Source organism: Marmota flaviventris, chromosome 17 (genome assembly GCF_047511675.1).
Source record: "Marmota flaviventris isolate mMarFla1 chromosome 17, mMarFla1.hap1, whole genome shotgun sequence".
Classification (NCBI taxonomy): Eukaryota; Metazoa; Chordata; class Mammalia; order Rodentia; family Sciuridae; genus Marmota; species Marmota flaviventris.
Window position 1 is genome coordinate 44,046,925 of NC_092514.1, and position 18,289 is coordinate 44,065,213.

The window sequence follows — 18,289 nt, forward strand, 5'->3', positions numbered from 1 at the left end:
ACTAGGACAGTGGGTCTTCAATAATTTTAAGGATAGAAATCCTGGAAGTCTTGATAGTCTCTGAGGATGATGATGATATACTATTAAGTTTGCTATTAAATATTGAAATATGAGCAGTGATTTTTGGGTACAATTATATATTTATCTTTTCTAAGGTTCAGATGATCAGAGATATTAGCTGTTTACTTATTATTTATTTTTTAAATTTATTTTTGAGATGAGAGTCTAATTATGTTGCCCAGGCTGGTCTTGAACTCCTGGGCTTAAATGTTCCTGCTGCCTTAGCCTCCTGAGTGTTTGGGACTATAGGCACATACTTAAACATCTGACTATAAAGTTTTTTTTTTGTTTTTTTGGCACCAGTGATTGAACTCTGAGGCACTCAACCACTGAGCCATATCCCTAGCCCTTGTATTTTATTTAGAGAGAGGCTGTCACTGAGTTGCTTAGTGCCTCACTGTTGCTAAGGCTGGCTTTGAACTTGCGATCCACCTGTTTCAGCCTTCCTAGCCCCTGGGATTACAGTGTGCACTACCATACCCTGCTCCTGACTATTTTTATACTCTAAAATCTTAGCTATAAGTGTACATGTTCATGGGATAAAAGCAAGTAATCTTCAAGCATTGTTTGTTAACATTAATATTTTCAGTACTTCTTGGATCTGAAGTACTTGGTACTGAAGATAGCATATTTTGAAATAGCATATTTTGCAGGTTTTTAAAAGAATTCTGTACATTTAAAAAAAAAAAAAAACAACTTCTTTAAAAAAATTTTTTTTGGTACCAGGGATTGAACTCAGGGGCACTCGACCACTGGGCCACATCCCCAGCCCTTTTTTGTATTTTATTTAGACACAGGGTCTCACTGAGTTGCTTAGTGCCTTGGCATTGCTGAGGTTGGCTTTGAACTCGCAATCCTCCTGCCTCAGCTTCCCCAATTGCTGGGATTACAAGCATGCACCACTGCGCCCAGCTGAAAAAAAAAAAACAAACTTTTTTTGACTGGGTAGAAGTATGAACTAAAGTGAGTTTTTATACAAAATTGGGAGAATTTCATGCATGTTCACTTTTTACTCTTCATGGAATTTCAGAATTCTATGGGAGTCTATTTTTGAATTTTTTAACTCTGAAAGTAGCTTTTTTTCTTTGACCTTTTTTTTTTTTTTTTCTCACTGAAGAACAACCAACCATTGTGGTCCAATGGTACTATCTGACTGACTAAAGGACTCTTCCAAATCAGTATTTTTCCAGTACTATTTTTAGTACTATTGTGGTAGACATTTTCTCTGCTTTCCATCTCTCATCTTTGTTTCATCTCTAGTTATTTTTCTCTTTTACAACTTGTCTGTGATGAGATTTCTGAGTTACATGTTCAGGTTTCTGGGCATATTACTTAGGAGTTGGTTTCTTACCTAATGGTCATTAATACTTACATAATTCACTGTTGCCTCATAGTTGATTCTTCTTCACTTATACCTGATTTCTTCCCAACTCTGAACCTTTATTTCTATCAAATTAAATGTGTATAATTTGAAGAGTCACACAAGTATAAAACTTATAATTTCCAATAGTAATTAATTGCTTCACACTCTCCCACCCTCAAGAAGGCCACTAGTTTATTTCAGTGTCTTCTATCTTTTTTTCATTTTTTTGGGTGCTGGGACTTGAACTCAGGGCCTCACATATGCTCAACACATACTGTACCACTGAGCTATACCCCAGCCCTAGTATTTCTTTTGTATTTCTAAATAGTATGCTTATACTACATTCCCCTGGCATCTGAAATATCTACTGATTTCCTAGATATAAATGATTCTAAGTCAAATTCCAACTCTGCTTCTTATTAGTTTCATGATTTTAGGCAAGCCAGTTAACTTCCCTGTATTATAAAATGGGGCTATTCTCATAGTCCATAGGTTGAAAGAGAATAAAATTAATTAACATATGCAATGTGTTTAGAATTGTTTGATCCATAGGAAGTGCTCTTCATGAGCTGTTTATTAACAGTAATTCTTGGTATAGATGATGAAGATGAAATACTACCCATATTTATTTTAATCTTCATATTTGTGGATAAATCAATATTCAGAATTTATGTTATGATTCTAAATATTGCTTCTGTCTAAACCCTGTTGAATACATTCCTGCTTTTCCTTTTGTTTTATTTATTTATTCATTTGTGATACTAGGGCTTAAACACAGAGCTACAAATATCTTCAGCTCTTTTTATTTTTTACTTTGAGATAGGGTCTCACTAAATTGCCCAGGCTGGCCTCCCACTTCAGCCTCCCAAGTAGCTGAGATTATAGGTGTGGACCACTATGCTTGGCTGCTTATTCTTTTTTCATAACTTGCTTCATTTTTCCTATGAGCACATGACTAATTCAGCCTCCATTCCTGATGAGTGGTTTGGTAGATTGGAGATTTTTTTTTTTTTTTTTTAATTGAAGTAGTGGGAATTGAACCCAGATGAGGTGCTCACTCATTCAGTTACTTTATATTTTTTATTTAATATTGAGACAGGGTCTAGCTACATTGTCCAGGCTGTACTTGAACTTGCAATCCTCCTGCCTCAGCTTCTCAGGGAGCTGGGATTACATGCATATGTAACTTCACCCAGCAAGATTATTTTCTCTTAATTTTAATATCATTGTTTTGTTGTTTCCTAGCTTGTAGGGTTGCTGTTGAGAAATAAATGTCATTCTAATTCCAGAAATTTTGTGTGTGCTCTTCTTCATGCATCTGTTTCTCTTGTACCCTCCCCCATCTCTTAGAACTTTGGGAATATTTTATTTATGCTGGAATTTTTTATTTTATTGTTTAGATTTCTTCATTAATTATTCTGTCACTTGATGGGATCCTTTCTTTCTTTTTTTTTTTTTTTTGGTACTGGAGATTGAACCCAAGGTTGCTTAACCACTGAGCCATATCCCCAGCCCTTTTTTGTATTTTATTTAGAGATAGGATCTTGCTGAGTTGCTAAGGTCCTTGCTAAGTTGCTGGGGCTGGCCTCAGCCTCCCTAGCCACTCGGATTACAGATACATGCCACACAACCAGCAAGAATTTTTTTTTTTTTTAATATTTTTTTGGGTACTAGCGATTGAACCCAGGGGTGTTCTAGAACTGGAGATAGGTGTGTGCCATCACACTGGGCCCCAAGAGTTCATTTTAAGAATATAGGCCAGAAATGAATTTAAGGAAAGCGAATAGGACTGAAAAATTATATACTGTATACTAAACTCAACTATTTTTTGGTACTGGAGATTGAACCTGTGGTCTGGGGCATGCTAAGCATATGGTCTATAACTGAGTTATGTGCTCTGCTATAAGCTTGACCTTTTGACCACTGGACAACATCCCCAGTCCTTTTTATTTTTTTATTTTGAGACAGGGTCTCACTAAGTTACCAAGGCTGGCCTTGAACTTGAAATCCCTCTGCCTCAGCCTCCTGAGTTACTGGGATTATAGACATGTACCACTGCACCCAGCTGATATTTTTTTTAATTAATTTTTTAATTTATATGTGACAGCAGAATGCATTACAATTTTTTTTTAATATTTAGCGTTTAGTTGTAGTTGGATTCAATACCTTTATTTTATTTATCTATTTTCATGTGGTGCTGAGGATCAAACCCAGGGCCTCGCATGCGCTAGGCAAGTGCTCTACTGCTCAGCCACAACCCCAGCCCTAAAATTCTTATTACACATATAGAGCACAATTTTTCATATCTCTGGCTATATACAAAGTATATTCATACCAATTAGTGTCTTCATACATGTACTTTGGATAATAATGACCATCACATTTCACCATCATTTCTGACTCCATGCCTCCTCCCTTTCCCCTCCAACCCCTCTGCCCTATCTAGAGTTCGTCTATTCCTCCCATGCTCCCTCTCCCTCCTTCACTATGAATCAGCTTCCTTATAGCAGAGAAAACATTCGGCATTTGGGTTTTTGGGATTAGCTAACTTCAGTTAGCATTATCTTCTATAACTCCATCCATTTACCTGTAAATGCCATGATTTTATTCTCTTTTATTGCTGAGTAATATTCTATTGTGTATATATGCCACATTTTTAATCCATTCATCTATTTTTTAAAAAAATATATTTTTAGTTGTATTTGGACACAATATCTTTATTTTTATGTGGTATTGAGGATTGAACCCAGTGCCTCACACGTGCAAGGCAGGTGCTCTATCACTGAGCTTCAGCCCCAGCACCTATCCATTCATCTATTAAAGGGCATCTAGGTTGGTTACACATTTTAGCTATTGTGAATTATGCTGCTATAAACATTGATTTGGTTGTGTTCCTGTAGTATGCTGTTTTTAAGTCCTGTTAGTATAGACCAAGGAGAGGGATAGCTGGGTCAAATGGTGGTTCCATTCCCAATTTTCCAAGAAATCTCCATACTGCTTTCCAGATTGGCTGCACCAATTTGCAGTCCCACCAGCAGTGTAAGAGTGTACCTTTTCCCCCACATCCTCACCAACACTTATTGTTGTTTGTATTCATAATAGCTGCCATTCTGATTGAAGTAAGATGAAATCTTAGAGTGGTTTTTGTGGGAAGCCATTCTCGCATGTGATTGGGCACCTCCCTGATTGGGTGTGAGGCATTCTCGCTAAACTGTATCAGAACTAATCCCCACCCTTTCTAGGTGCGAGAGCCCATCCATGTGGGGGTGTGACTGATCATTGACCTTGGAATGCTGTCCCCCTGGACCTTCATTGGATGGAATTTTCCCCTGAATTTCTTGTTCCCCAATAAAAGGCCACTCTCTGGCATGCCCTGCCTCTCTCTCTTCTGCTAGTCTGTGTAAACCTTGTTGCCCCACCGGGTAGCTCGAGGCAGGAGCCAGAGGGGAGAGCCATCTCAGACCTGGTCAAAGAAAAAAGTAATTTGCGTTTATGTGTGTTTATTTTGATCTCACTAGTTAACTTCTGTGCTTCGAACCTCTAGTATTAAGCTAGCATGCTGGTCGTGCGGCTGAATTGGCGCCCACAAGAGAGCATTTTAGATTAACTAGATTGAGTGGGAGCGCGCTATAAAGATAAAGGAATTGGTGACAATTTTGGGTCACAAAAGTACCTGGAGGTACTGAAGGGATGACACGTTAAATTATTTAAAATGGGAAATTCAACTTCTAGTGATAAGGACATGTATTTGACTATTTTAGAAACCATAATTAATCAGAAAGGAAAACGGATAAAAAAGACTCAGTTATTACAATTCTTAAAGGTTGTAGGTGAATTTTGTCCTTGTTTTTTGTGACCAAGATTTGCCAAATTTACATACTGGGGAGAAATCAGGGAGGAAATTACAAAAATTTGCCTTTCTAATGAATTACCTGGAGGCATTGAGAATATTCAAAAAACTTGGACAGCCTTAGAAATTTGTCTTTTTGACTACTTGGACCATAGCTCATGGCCCCCTGAAGATCTATTGAAAGGCATTCAGAGAGCTATTAAGTCTATTCAAATGGAAAATCTGCCTGAGGCTAAGTTAATTTCTTTTCCCTTGAGCCGTTTTAAATGAAAGCTCTTGGGGCTAAACCAAAAGTTAGGAATGTGACCTTAAACTTGCAGGAACAAGATCAGGGTAGCCTGGAGGAAGATCCTAGAAGTCAGGGTCACAGAGAGGAAACATCCGCAGTCATAGAGCCCTCCAGAAGAGACAGACAATCCTCCTGGAGAGGAAAATCTGGAAGAAATTCCTAGAGAGGTACAGAGCCCTTCTCCACCACGTGGCTTAGGAGCCCAATTTCAAAATGGCGATGGCGGAGATTCTTCCCACAAGTCGCAGTCTGAGGAAGAGGAATCAGACATTGAAATTCAGAACTTACAGGGAAATTTTAACAGACTGTGTTTAACACCACCTGCCCATGCTATTAGAATTTTTGGCCATTATCTGCTAAAAGGACAAAATTTAACAGGTACTCCGAATTAACAATGACTTTTCTTACCCCGTTCCAGCGAGGCGTTAAGAAAGTGCAGGAGGCGGGAGAGGACATTAGCGGTTTTCAACTTTTCCCAGTTTTTGAGCAGTTTAATGACCAGGACCAAAGGGTTTGAGTTCACGCTATAATTCCATTTAAGACTATTAAGGAATTGAAGAGTGCCTGTGAGACTTATGGTCCAAATTCACCTTTTGTACAAAATTTGATTGATACCATATCCTCACAACCACTTGGTTTCATTAGCCAGATCTTGTTTGAGTGGCGGAGACTTTTTACTTTGGCGGTCTTACTGGGCTGATTTTTGTACTGAACAAGCAGAAAAGAATAGAAGACACAATTTGCAGACCCCAGTAGAAATGTTTTTAGGAACGGGTGAATTTGCTGATTTGGAAAGACAGTTAAACTATGAATTTGCAGTGTATGATCAGATAACTGACTGTGCTAAACGTGCCTGGAAACAAATAATTTCCAAGGACCAGTCCAATTTAGTCAAACAAGGTGCCAGTGAGCCGTATTCGGATTTGGTAGCTCGGCTGTACCAGACAGCAAATTGGTCTATTGGAGACCCAGGAGCTTGTGAGTTTATTGTTAAGCAATTGGCATTTGAAACTGCGAATAAATGTTGTCAGGATATTCTCAGACCCCTCAGAAAAAGGGAACAGTTTCTGAGTTTATCCGCTTGTGTTCTGAGATTGATTCCACCCATTTGCAGACAGTACTGTTAGCCGGGGTCCTAAAGCAAACCCTACAACCGCAGGAATTGGTACGAAAACCCCGTGGGAGATGTTATCTCTGTGGTAGGGATGGCCATTTTTCGAGAGAATGTCATACTCGTAATTTTAAGTTCAGGGCTCCATCTGCTGTTGATAATAGATATTGCAGGACTCATCCCCCTGTGGCGGATCAAGAGGGCGCGGATCAGCCCGCCTTCTCGCCATCATTTCCTCTTAGCGGGAGAACAAAAAACTTCTGATCGGCCGCTCCCCAGGCCGAGCAAAAAATGGGGAATTGTAGGAGGGTTCGCACAGTGTGATGTCACTGGCGCCGACCAGGACGGCCCGCCATTTCTACTGGAACATAAATCACAGACAGTTTCCTTACAACCCTCAATGACAATTGAATTGAATCCTGAATCAGGGCCAAAACAAATCCCTACTGGGATTTTTGGGCCGCTTCCTAAAAATAGTATAGATTTAATTTTGGGATGTAATAATTTAAAATGAGCCATTGAGGTAATATGGAGTGATAGATTCAAATTTTAAAGGACAATTAAATGTTGCTGTGAGGTCCAATTATGCCCTAAGGCTTACTCCAAAGGATGCATTTGCCCAATTGACTTTATTGCCCTGTGATTCGGATGAACATCCGCAAGTAAATTCAGTTTCTAAACTGCCAGACAGAGTGTACTGGTCTCAATTAGTGCGACAAGAATGCCCTTTATTGATACTTAAAATTAATCATAAAAATATCAAAGGAATTCTCGACACAGGTGCTGATATTTCTGTCTTTTCTAGTAGATTCTGGCCTCGGAATTGGCCCTTACATGTAGCCCCAGCTAACCTAGAGGGAATTGGACAAATTTCACAGCCTGCTCAAAGTGCAAATTATCTCCGTTGGGAAGATTCTGATGGGAACAGGGGAGTTTTTAAACCTTATGTGTTAGAGTCTTTACCAGTGTACCTATGGGGAAAGGATATTTTAGCAAAAATGGGATTGTTATTAGTAACTTCAAATTCTATACTATCAATTGAGGAAGTTAATCAGGGTTTTTTTCCTGGAGATGATAAGGAAACCTTTCAGGGAGAGTATCTGCTTACAAACCAGTCTCCACGGCAAAGATTAGTAAATGCTCCAAACCAAAATTTTTACTAGGGGCCCTGAGTGTTTCCCCGATCCTAAAGACAGCTGAAAAAATTACCTGGCTCACAGAGGAGCCTATATGGATTTCTCAGTGGCCCATCTCAGGGGAAAAACTTAAAATAATCCATAGGTTAGTTGAGGAACAACTTCAGGCTGGTCATATAGAACCAACACACAGTCTTTGGAACACACCTATTTTTGTTATTAAGAAAAAGTCAGGAAATTGGAGATTTTTACAGGATTTAAGGGAATAAATCATGCAATTCAGCCTATGGGATCATTACAGCCAGGACTTCCTTTCCCCACAGCCATCCCTTTAAACTATAGCTTGATGATAATAGATTTAAAAGATTGTTTTTTCTCTATAAGGTTATATCCTGGAGATTGTGAAAAATTTGCCTTCACTGTCCCAGCAATTAATTTAAAGGAACCTGTTAAAAGATATTGCTGGAAAGTACTCCCCCAGGGAATGTGTAACAGTACTACCTTATGCCAGAAATATGTTGATCAGGTGATAGCTCCTATAAGAAATAGCTTTCCTGATGTGTATATTATTCATTTTATGGATGATATATTATTGGCTCATGCTAATCCAGAGGTACTTTCAGAAATTTTTACTCAGAGACTTCACTTACAGCAATGGGTTTATGCATTGCTCCTCAAAAAATACAAAAGATGCCTCCCTTTCAATATTTAGGTCAGATAATTCAAGGACGTACAATCCGTCCTCAAAATCTTCAGATAAGAATTAAGGAGTTACATATCCTTAATGATTTTCAAAAACTATTAGGAGACATTAATTGCCTGAGGCCATCCTTAAAACTAACTACTTCCAAATTAAGTCCTTTATTTCAGATATTACAAGGAAATCCTTCTCCAACCTCTCCACGTCAGCTGACCTTAGAGGCTAGAGCAGCTTTAAAAAGGGTTGAAAATGCAATTAAAAATGCACAACTTACTAGAGGTGATCCTAAAGAAATAGTGTATTTATTAATATTTCCAACTGAGCATACCCCAACAGGAGCCATATGGCAAAGATTGGAGTTATTAAGTGGATTTATTTAGCCCACTCCCCTTAAAAAACATTGATTCCTTTTCATGACTCTATTGCTCAATTAGTCATTAAAGGTAGAACAAGGATTTTACAATTAATTGGATATGAGCCTGATATCATAATTATTCCATTTTCTGTTCAACAGAATAAATTGGCTTTTTCAAACTTCTAGCTTATGGCAGATAGCTTTTGCTGATTTTCCTGGCCAGATGTCATTACCCTCGTGATAAAATTATTCAATTTGCATTATTAACATCACTTATTTTTCAAAAGATTGTGCGTGTCCACCCTATAGATGAAGCTTTATCGGTGTTCACTGATGGTTCAAGCTCAGGTAAAGCAGGTTTTTATAGTCGTGTTTACACAGATGTAATGCAAACTTCATATAATTCTGCCCAGAGAGCAGAGCTTCAAGCTTTGATTTGTGCCTTAAATTACTTTGCAAATGAGCCTATTTATATTTATTCTGACAGCTTATATGCAGTCGGAGTTACCAAAAATATTGAAACTTCAGTTATTGGGTGTACTTCATCACAAGAATTATTTGAATTATTTCATAATTTATAAAAGGCAGTGCAAATGCGAAAATACCCAGGTTTCATAGGACACATACAGGTTCATAGTAATTTTTCAGGACCTTTAGCTTCAGGTAATGACAAGATTGATAAATTAGTAGCTATCTGTCAACAGATGTCTCCATATGATTGTGCACAAGCTTCCCATTCCTTGCATCATCAAAATGCTTCTAGCTTAACTAAAAAATATTAATATTACCAGAGAACAAACTTGTCAAATTGTAAGTCAGTGCCCTAAGTGTGTTAGTCACACTCCATCTCCACCATCAGGGTTAAATCCCCATGGATTAAAAGCAAATCAAATATGGCAAATGGATGTAACTCATATTTCTTAATTTGGTAAGCAATGTTATGTACATGTAATAGTTGATACATATTCCAGATTTATTTTTGCCACAGCACATACAAAGGAAAATACTCAACATGTAATTTCTCTTTGCCTAGCAGCCTTTGCTGTGTTAGGGTGCCCTATACAGATCAAATCAGATAATGCACCAGCTTATGTAAGCTCTTCTTTTCAACAATTTTGCCAAGAGTTTCAAATTAATCATAAAACAGGAATTCCTTATAACCCCCAAGGTCAAGCCATTGTGGAACGAGCTCATTTATCTATTAAGCTTCAATTACAAAAATTAAAGGGGCAGAATAGGTTTATGACTCCCCAAAATAGCCTCAATCATGCCTTGTTCGTTTAAATTTTTTAAACTATGACGTAGAAGGTCACACTGCAGCTCAGAGACAAATGTCTCCCACAATAACAGGCCCTTTAGGCAGAGTTTTGTAGAAAGATTTACAGACTGGTCAATGGAAAGGCCCAGACCCAGTGATTATGTGGGGCAGAGGTCATGCTTGTATTTTTCCAGAAGGTGCTTTTCGTCCTATCTGGGTGCCTGAACGCGCAATCAGATATGGAAGAGGTAGAACCAAGATTCAAGCGACTGAAGATCTACCTGGAGAAGCCCCCATTCAAAAGGAAGAGATATCGGAAAAAGACGAAGAGAAACCAGATTGACCCAGCTGAAAAGCTGATTTCATGGGAAGTTGTGAAGAAGCTAACAACACAGGCTTCCCGAATAATTCGACTCCTAGGCAAAAACAGGACCCCAGTCTTGATGGTAGCAACAGTAATTGCCCTGCTGGGCTGTCAGGTAAAGGGGAACCAGACAGACATTTACTGGACATATTTCCCAGATCCAGCCCTGGTACACCCAGCTGTGTGGACTGGAGAATCTATTCCAGTGTTTACTAATGACTCATTCATGATGGGAGGATTTACAGATACTCATATTACTCCCAATCATGTGACTAGATTTAATTATTCTGGCTACAGTGCCCAATTACCTTTCTGTTGGTCCCACGATAAACATGCTGGCTGTCTGAAAGTATCATTTGAGGAAAAGACAGCGATTGATAGACCTAGACTGACCAATTATTCTATTTATGGAGACTTAAAACCTTATACTAGATGAGTAATTAAGATGGGACTTTCCCATAACAAACCAGTCATTTCTGCAAAACCTCCACAGATACCCCACTGTCCAAGTAGTTCTACAATTGAGATTGGCACCTTTCCTAGATGGATGGATTGTGTAAATACTTTTCCTGTACAACATAAGTTGTCTAAAGATAGTGGGTATATTTTAGACTGGTCTCCAAAAATTGATAAGAGACAATTACGAAAAAATTCTGCTATGACACCTGCAGGATTTGTTAGTAATATTTTGACTTACAGTGAGGGTGGTATTCAAAAAGATGTTTGGCGCTTAATTGCTGCCTCAGAATTCTTACATTTTACAGACAAGCCTTTACCAAAATTTGTTGGCAAGAACTGTAAGGAGGGATCTTGCTATGGTTTACGAGCCTGTGTCCAAGCTCCTTATGTTTTAATTATTGGAAATGTAAAAGTTAAATGGATAGATGACAGATATGTTGTTACATGTAACAAATGTAACCTAACCAATTGTATTACTAGGTATAATGGAGGAAAAGGAGTGCTGATACTTCATCAGCCCTCTTTTGTTTTATTACCTGCTAATATTTCAGAGCCATGGTATGCTGATGCTGGTTTACAAGTCTTGCAGCAAATTCATGCCCAGCTAGCAAGACCTAAATGTGCTATTGGAATTATAATTGTTGGTGTTTTGGCATTAGTTTCTTTTATTGCATCCAGTGTTTCTGCCTCTCTGACATTTCTCAAAATATTCAACATGCAAAATTTCTTAATAATTTAGCTCAAAATACTTCCAAGGCTCTGCGTAATCAAGTAAATATTGATGAAAGGTTTGAGACTAAATCAAACGCCTTAGAGGCGACTGTTATAGACATAGGTAATGAAACATCAGGTTTAAAGTTTAAGGAAAGGCTTAAATGCCACGCAAATTATAAATATGTGTGTTACAGCTGCCAAGTACAATGCTTCTCTCTGGGATTGGGAGAAGGTTAAAAACCATTTGTTAGGTATTTGGTAAAATAATAATAATAGCTTAGATCTTTTGGAACTTCATCACCATATCCAAGACATTCAAAATAATAGAGCTGATTTTTCGGATCCTTATTCTTTGGCTAACCAAATATTGAAGCAGTTAAATGGATTTAACCCTGGAAATATTCTTAAACACTCGGCCTGGTACATCATTGGATTGTTCTCTTTGCTGTTAATTCTCTTTTGTGTTGTAATTATAGGATGGCGAGTCTTCGGAACAAGAATGCAGAAACTCGAAAGAGTGAACCACTGCCTGATTTTTAAGAAAAAAAGGGAAGAATCAACAAATGGAACTTACTCAAACTAAAAAGTTTTTTCTCAGCAACAGAAACAATAAGAGAGGTAAATAGGGAGCCTACATCCTGGGAACAAATTTTTACTCCTCACACTTCAGATAGAGCCCTAATATCCAGAGTATACAGAGAACTCAAAGAATTAAACAATAAGAAAACAAACAACCCAATCAACAAATGGGCCAAGGACCTGAACAGACACTTCTCAGAGGAGGACATACAATCAATCAACAAGTACATGAAAAAATGCTCACCACCTCTAGCAGTCAAAGAAATGCAAATCAAAACCACCCTAAGATACCGTCTCACTCCAGTAAGATTGGCAGCCATTATGACATCAAACAACAAGAAGTGTTGGCGAGGATGTGGGGAAAAGGGTACACTTGTACATTGCTGGTGGGACTGCAAATTGGTGTGGCCAATTTGGAAAACAGTATGGAGATTCCTTGGAAAGCTGGGAATGGAACCACCATTTGACCTAGCTATTCCCCTTCTCGGACTATTCCCTAAAGACCTTAAAAGAGCGTACCATAGGGATACTGCTACATCGATGTTCATAGCAGTACAATTCACAATAGCTAGACTGTGGAACCAACCTAGATGCCCCGCAATAGATGAATGGATAAAAAAAATGTGGCATTTATACACAATGGAGTATTACTCTGCACTAAAAAATGACAAAATCCTGGCATTTGCAGGGAAATGGATAGTATTAGAGCAGATTATGCTAAGTGAAGCTAGCCAATCCCTAAAAAACAAATGCCAAATGTCTTCTTTGATATACGGAGAGCAACTAAGAACAGAGCAGGGAGGAAGAGCATAAGAAGAAGATTAACATTAAACAGGGATGAGAGTTGGGAGGGAAAGGGAGAGAGAAGGGAAATTGCATGGAAATGGAAGGAGACCCTCATTGTTATACAAAATTACATATAAGAGGAAGTGAGGGGAAAGGGGAAAAAAACAAGGGAGAGAAATGCATTATAGTAGATGGGGTAGAGAGAGAAGATGGGAGGGGAGGGAAGGGAAGGGGGGATAATAGAGGATAGGAAAGGCAGCAGAATACAAAAGACACTAGTATGGCAATATGTAAAAACGTGTATGTGTAACCGATGAGATTCTGCAATCTGTATACGGGGTAAAAATCAGAGTTCATAACCCACTTGAATCAAATGTATGAAATATGATATGTCAAGAACTATGTAATGTTTTGAACAACTAAAAAAAAAAAAGAAGAAGAAAAAAAGGGAGGAATATGTGGGAAGCCATTCTCGCACGTGATTGGGCATCTCTCTGATTGGGTGTGAGGCGTTCTGGCTAAACTGTCAGAACTAATCCCCACCCTCTCTAGGTGCGAGAGCCCATCCGTGTGGGGGTGTGACTGACCATTGACCCTGAGACCAATCACTGACCCTGACCTTGGAATGCTGTCCCCCTCGACCTTCATTGGATGGAATTTTCCCCTGAATTTCTTGTTCCCCAGTAAAAGGCCACTCTCTGGCGTGCCCTCCCTCTCTCTCTCCTGCTAGTCTGTAAACCTCGCTGCCCCACCGCGGGGCTCGAGGCAGGAGCCAGAGGGGCGAGCCGTCTCAGACCTGGTCAAAGAAAAAGGTAATTTGAATTTATGTGTGTTTATTTTGATCTCACTAGTTAACTTCTATGCTTCGAACCGCTAGTATGAAGCTAGCCTGCTGGTCGCGCGGCTGAGGTTTTGATTTGCATTTCTCTAATTTCTAGTGATGATGAACATTTTTTCATACATTTGTTGATTGATTGTACATCATTTTCTGAGAAATGTCTTGGCCCATTTATTGATTGGGTTATTTTTTTTTTAGTGTTTAACTTTTTGAGTTCTTTATATACCCTAGAAATTAGTGCTCTATCTGATGTGTGAGGGGTAAAGATTTGCTCCCAATATGTACGCTCTTTATTCACCTCACAGATGTTTCTTTTGCTGAGAAGAAACTTTTTAGTTTGAGTCCATTCCATTTATTGATTCTTGATTTTAATTCTTGCGCCAAAGGAGTCTTACTAAGGAAGTTGGGGCCTAATTCCTCATGTTGAAGATTAGGGCCTACTTTTTCTTCTATTAGTTTTCGGCAGACACAACATCTTTGTTTGTATGTGGTGCTGAGGATCGAACCTGGGCCGCATGCATGCCAGGCGAGCATGCTACCGCTTGAGCCAGATCCCCAGCCCCAGGGTCTCTGCTTTTATTCCTACATCATTGATCCATTTTTTAGTTGAGTTTTGTTCATGGTAAGAGATAGGGGTTTAATTTCATTTTGCATATGGATTTCTAGTTTTCCCAGCATCATTTGTTGAAGAGGCTATGTTTTCTCCTATGCATGTTTTTGGCACTGTTGTCTAATATAAGATAATTGTAATTTTGTACCATTACACCCACCTGATATTAAACTGAGGAAGTATATTATTATAAATTCTAAAGCTTGATGATAAATGGAGTAAGAAAAATAAATTGGTGTTAAACTGAAAATGGAAGCAAGACAGGATTAATCTCCCCTCCCCCCAAGTTGGGAAGATATAACTATATATTTTTATGTCTATATAAAGGGAAATGTTAAAAAATTATTGAAATAAGCTGGTGTGTAATCCCAGAGGTTCAGGAGGCTGAGGCAGTAGAATTGTGACTTCAAAGCCAGCCTCAGCAACAGCAAGGCACTAAGCAACTTGGTAAGACCCTGTCTCTAAATAAAATACAAAATAGGGCTGGAAATATGGCATAGTGGTTGAGTGCCCCTGAGTTCAATCTCTAGTAACCTCCACCCCCCCAAAGAAAATATTGAAATAAAGAAAAATTTAAGGTTCTGAAGGATAGGGGGAGGATTTGGTAGTGGTAGTGTTAGGGTGAATAAAGTTGAGAAAGTCATAGATGTTTTCATTTTACCAGGAAAATAGGGTTTCTAGTGGATCTTTTCTATCTTTATAGCAGTGCATTGGTAAAGTCATGTGCCAAGTAGGAGAGGATGGGTAGTAGAGGGAGTGAAGGTTTGCAATAGGTTGGAAGCATCAGAGATTTATTGAAAAGAATTATAGTACCAAGTGCAGAGAGAAACTAATTGATTTCTTATTATGAAATAATAGCTATTTATATTGCGAAAACAATTCGAAGAACCAACATAGTTTATAAGTATGGTTGTTTGAATTGGTGTGAATTTTGTAGTTTTGGTTTTTTTTTTTTTTTTTTAGTTGTAGATGGACACAATATCTGTATTTATTTATTTTTATGTAGTGCTGAGGATCTAACCCAGTGCCTCTTACATTCAGTGCAGGCGCTCTACCACTGAGCCCCAGCCCTAGCCCTGAAATTTGTATTTTTATGTATATAAAATAAATTAATATTCATATACTTTAGCCCTATGATAGTGTTCAAGAATTTTATAAGTGGTTTCAAGTTATCTTATTGTTATTATTAATTTTTTAGGTACTGGGTATTGTGGTAGGGCTTTCTGTATCCAAGGCAAGTACTCCACCAACCGAGAGTTATATCTCAGCCCCCAGCCCTTTTTTTATTTTCAGAAGGGTGTAGGTTACTTAGCCCTAGCTGGCCTCAGTCTCCTGAGTGGATGGAATTATAGGGTTGTACCACCATATACAACCTCAACCCTTTTTTTGACTCACGATCTCCTGAAGTTGCCCATGCTAGCTTTGACTTGTGATCCTCCTGCCTTAGCCTCTGGAGTAGCTGGAATTACAGGAGTGTGTCAAGTTATTTTTTTCTTTTAGGAACAAATCCAAATAGTGCCTTTAATCTTCTTCTGAACACCAATAGAATCATATTAGAAATACTGTGTAATTAATTAACGTGAACTAGGCATCATATGGTATATATCTAAAGGGACCGTCTTTTCTGCTTAAAATTGATATATATATATATATGCATTATTTTATATATTATACAATATTGTCATATATAGTTATATATATACATATATTATTATTATTTTTTTTTTTTGTGGTAGTAGGGATTAGACCCAGGGCTTTGTGCATTCGAGGCAAGCATTCTATCAATTGAGCTATGTCCTCAGTCTCTTCCCTACATACAGGCTATTTCTGTTCTTTTAAGCTATAATTTCCTTGAGAGTAGGATCTAGGGCTTACACTTATTTTTTCCCAGCTCCCATCCTTTGTTACGTGGTTGCATAAATGTGAACGGTTTTTAATTTAATGATTGACAGAATGTGTTGTATGCTCTTTTTAAAAAATATTTTTTTTAGTTGTTGATAGACCTTTATTATGTATTTATATGTGGTGCTGAGAATTGAACCCAGTGCGTCACACATGCCAGGCATATGTGCTACCACTGAGCCCCATCCCCAGCTGTATGCTTTAATTCTCAAAAAAGAACCTAAGTTTTCCATCTCATGATTTAACATATATTAACTTTTTTTCTGATGTAGAAAAATCCAGTTTCTGTCCTAAAGGAATTGTCAGCGATGAAGTCTCGCTATCAATCTTTATATGCACGTTTTAAACCAGTTGCTGTTGAGCAGAAAGAGACTAAGAGCCGCATTTATGCTACTTTGAATAAGACTATGACCATGATAGAAGAACTACAAAAGCAAACAGATCTGGAGGTAATGTTTTCAGTTGACAAGTTGGATTTGTATAATTTTAGCTGTGAATGTTGTTGTAAAAGATAAATAAATCCCTTAGTAATTTGGATTTTAAAATTTAGCAGCTAGTTTGAACTGTAGATATAAATGAGATTATTTATTTATTTATTTATTTTTCTTCTTTCTTTCTTGGTGCTGGACCAAACTCAGGGTATTACGAAATTGAGATTTTTTTTTTTTTTTTTGTGGGGAGGTACTGGGTATTTAATTGGGACAGTTTATCACTGATCTATATTCCCAGCCCTTTTTATTTTTTATTTTTATTTATTTATTTATTTAAAATATCTTTATTAGTTGTTGATGAATTTTTAAATTTTATTTATTTATGGGTCTGTGGTGCTAAGAATTGAACCCAGTGCCTCACACATGTCAGGCAAACGCTCTATCTCTGAGCCACAATCCCAGACCTTATTTTTTATTTTGAGAAAGGGTCTCACTAAGTTGCTTAGGGCCTTGTTAATTTGCTAAGGACCTCACCAAATTGCTGAGGCTGGTGATCCTCCTGCCTCAGCCTCCCAAACCTCTGGGATTATAGGCATGTGCCATTGTATCTGGTGAGATTTTCTTGATACCCTGAGGTATGAAGTGTAATTGCTCTTATGTCCTTGTATTTTAAAATAAGACATGAATGTGACATGGTTAACTTACTTAACCATATGAAAGAGAGAACTTACTCCATAGTTTATTGGATGTACCCACTCTGCTGGTTCTTTTAAAAAGTAATAAGACTTAGAAGACAGAAAACATTAATATCAGTGACTGTTTTTTTTTTTTTTTCTCTGTCTACTAGGTATCAAAACCATGCTAGACAAGTGCTCTGGCACTGAAAAGTCCCAGCCCTTTTTTTTTTTTCTTTTAATTCTGCTTTCTTTCAATTGAGTTGTCAGGCATGGGTGGACCAAACTTCCATTTCCCTTTTCATTTTCTCATTCCATTCCCCATCCCCATCTCATTTAGTATAGGAATCTTTGTAATTGGGAGTCTCTATCACTGATGTAGTCTTCAGATACCTTAGAATAGAAAAAAGGATATGAGCTGCTAACCTAGGGACTAAGACAATTGAAGGATTTGGCATCATGTTCCTTTATTAGCAAAGAAAATTGGGAGTTTAGAAAGAAAATGTAGGCTATTTATAGAAGAAATCAAAGTGTAGAACTAAATTATATGGATGAAGGATTTCCTATAAATTGTTATCTCAGGTGCTAATTGGTAATGGCTACTTAACATGGTGTATTATACTGTATCTGGGAATGGCAGAAAATAGTCTATGCAGTGGGTATGTGAACAAAGTGGGGCTGCCTGCGCTGTATTCATCTGCTAGCTCTGTACTAAATTATATTTCAATTATGGGCTAGTAGCCAGAGTAATTTTCACAGGTTAATAACCCAGTAAATTTGGTCCAGAATTCTTTTTAAAGTTTATATTTT

The 18,289-nt window shown here is 37.9% G+C and overlaps 1 protein-coding gene across 2 annotated transcripts in view; it reads left to right on the forward strand.

The window, feature by feature from the left end:
* Ska2 (spindle and kinetochore associated complex subunit 2) overlaps positions 1 to 18,289 on the forward strand; it is a 37,970-nt gene that overhangs the window by 17,889 nt on the left and 1,792 nt on the right. The window contains exons 1-3 of one of the 2 annotated variants that reach the window (XR_011704894.1): positions 9,807 to 10,601; positions 12,136 to 12,277; positions 16,647 to 16,730. Coding sequence is in view for 1 of the 2 variants with exons in the window: in XM_027950291.3 (XP_027806092.1) it covers positions 16,647 to 16,823 (177 nt within the window). In the remaining variant the exon portion in view is untranslated. Of the gene's footprint in view, positions 1 to 9,806; positions 10,602 to 12,135; positions 12,278 to 16,646; positions 16,824 to 18,289 lie in introns of those variants that run through there. The other variant, XM_027950291.3, reaches the window with a different exon arrangement.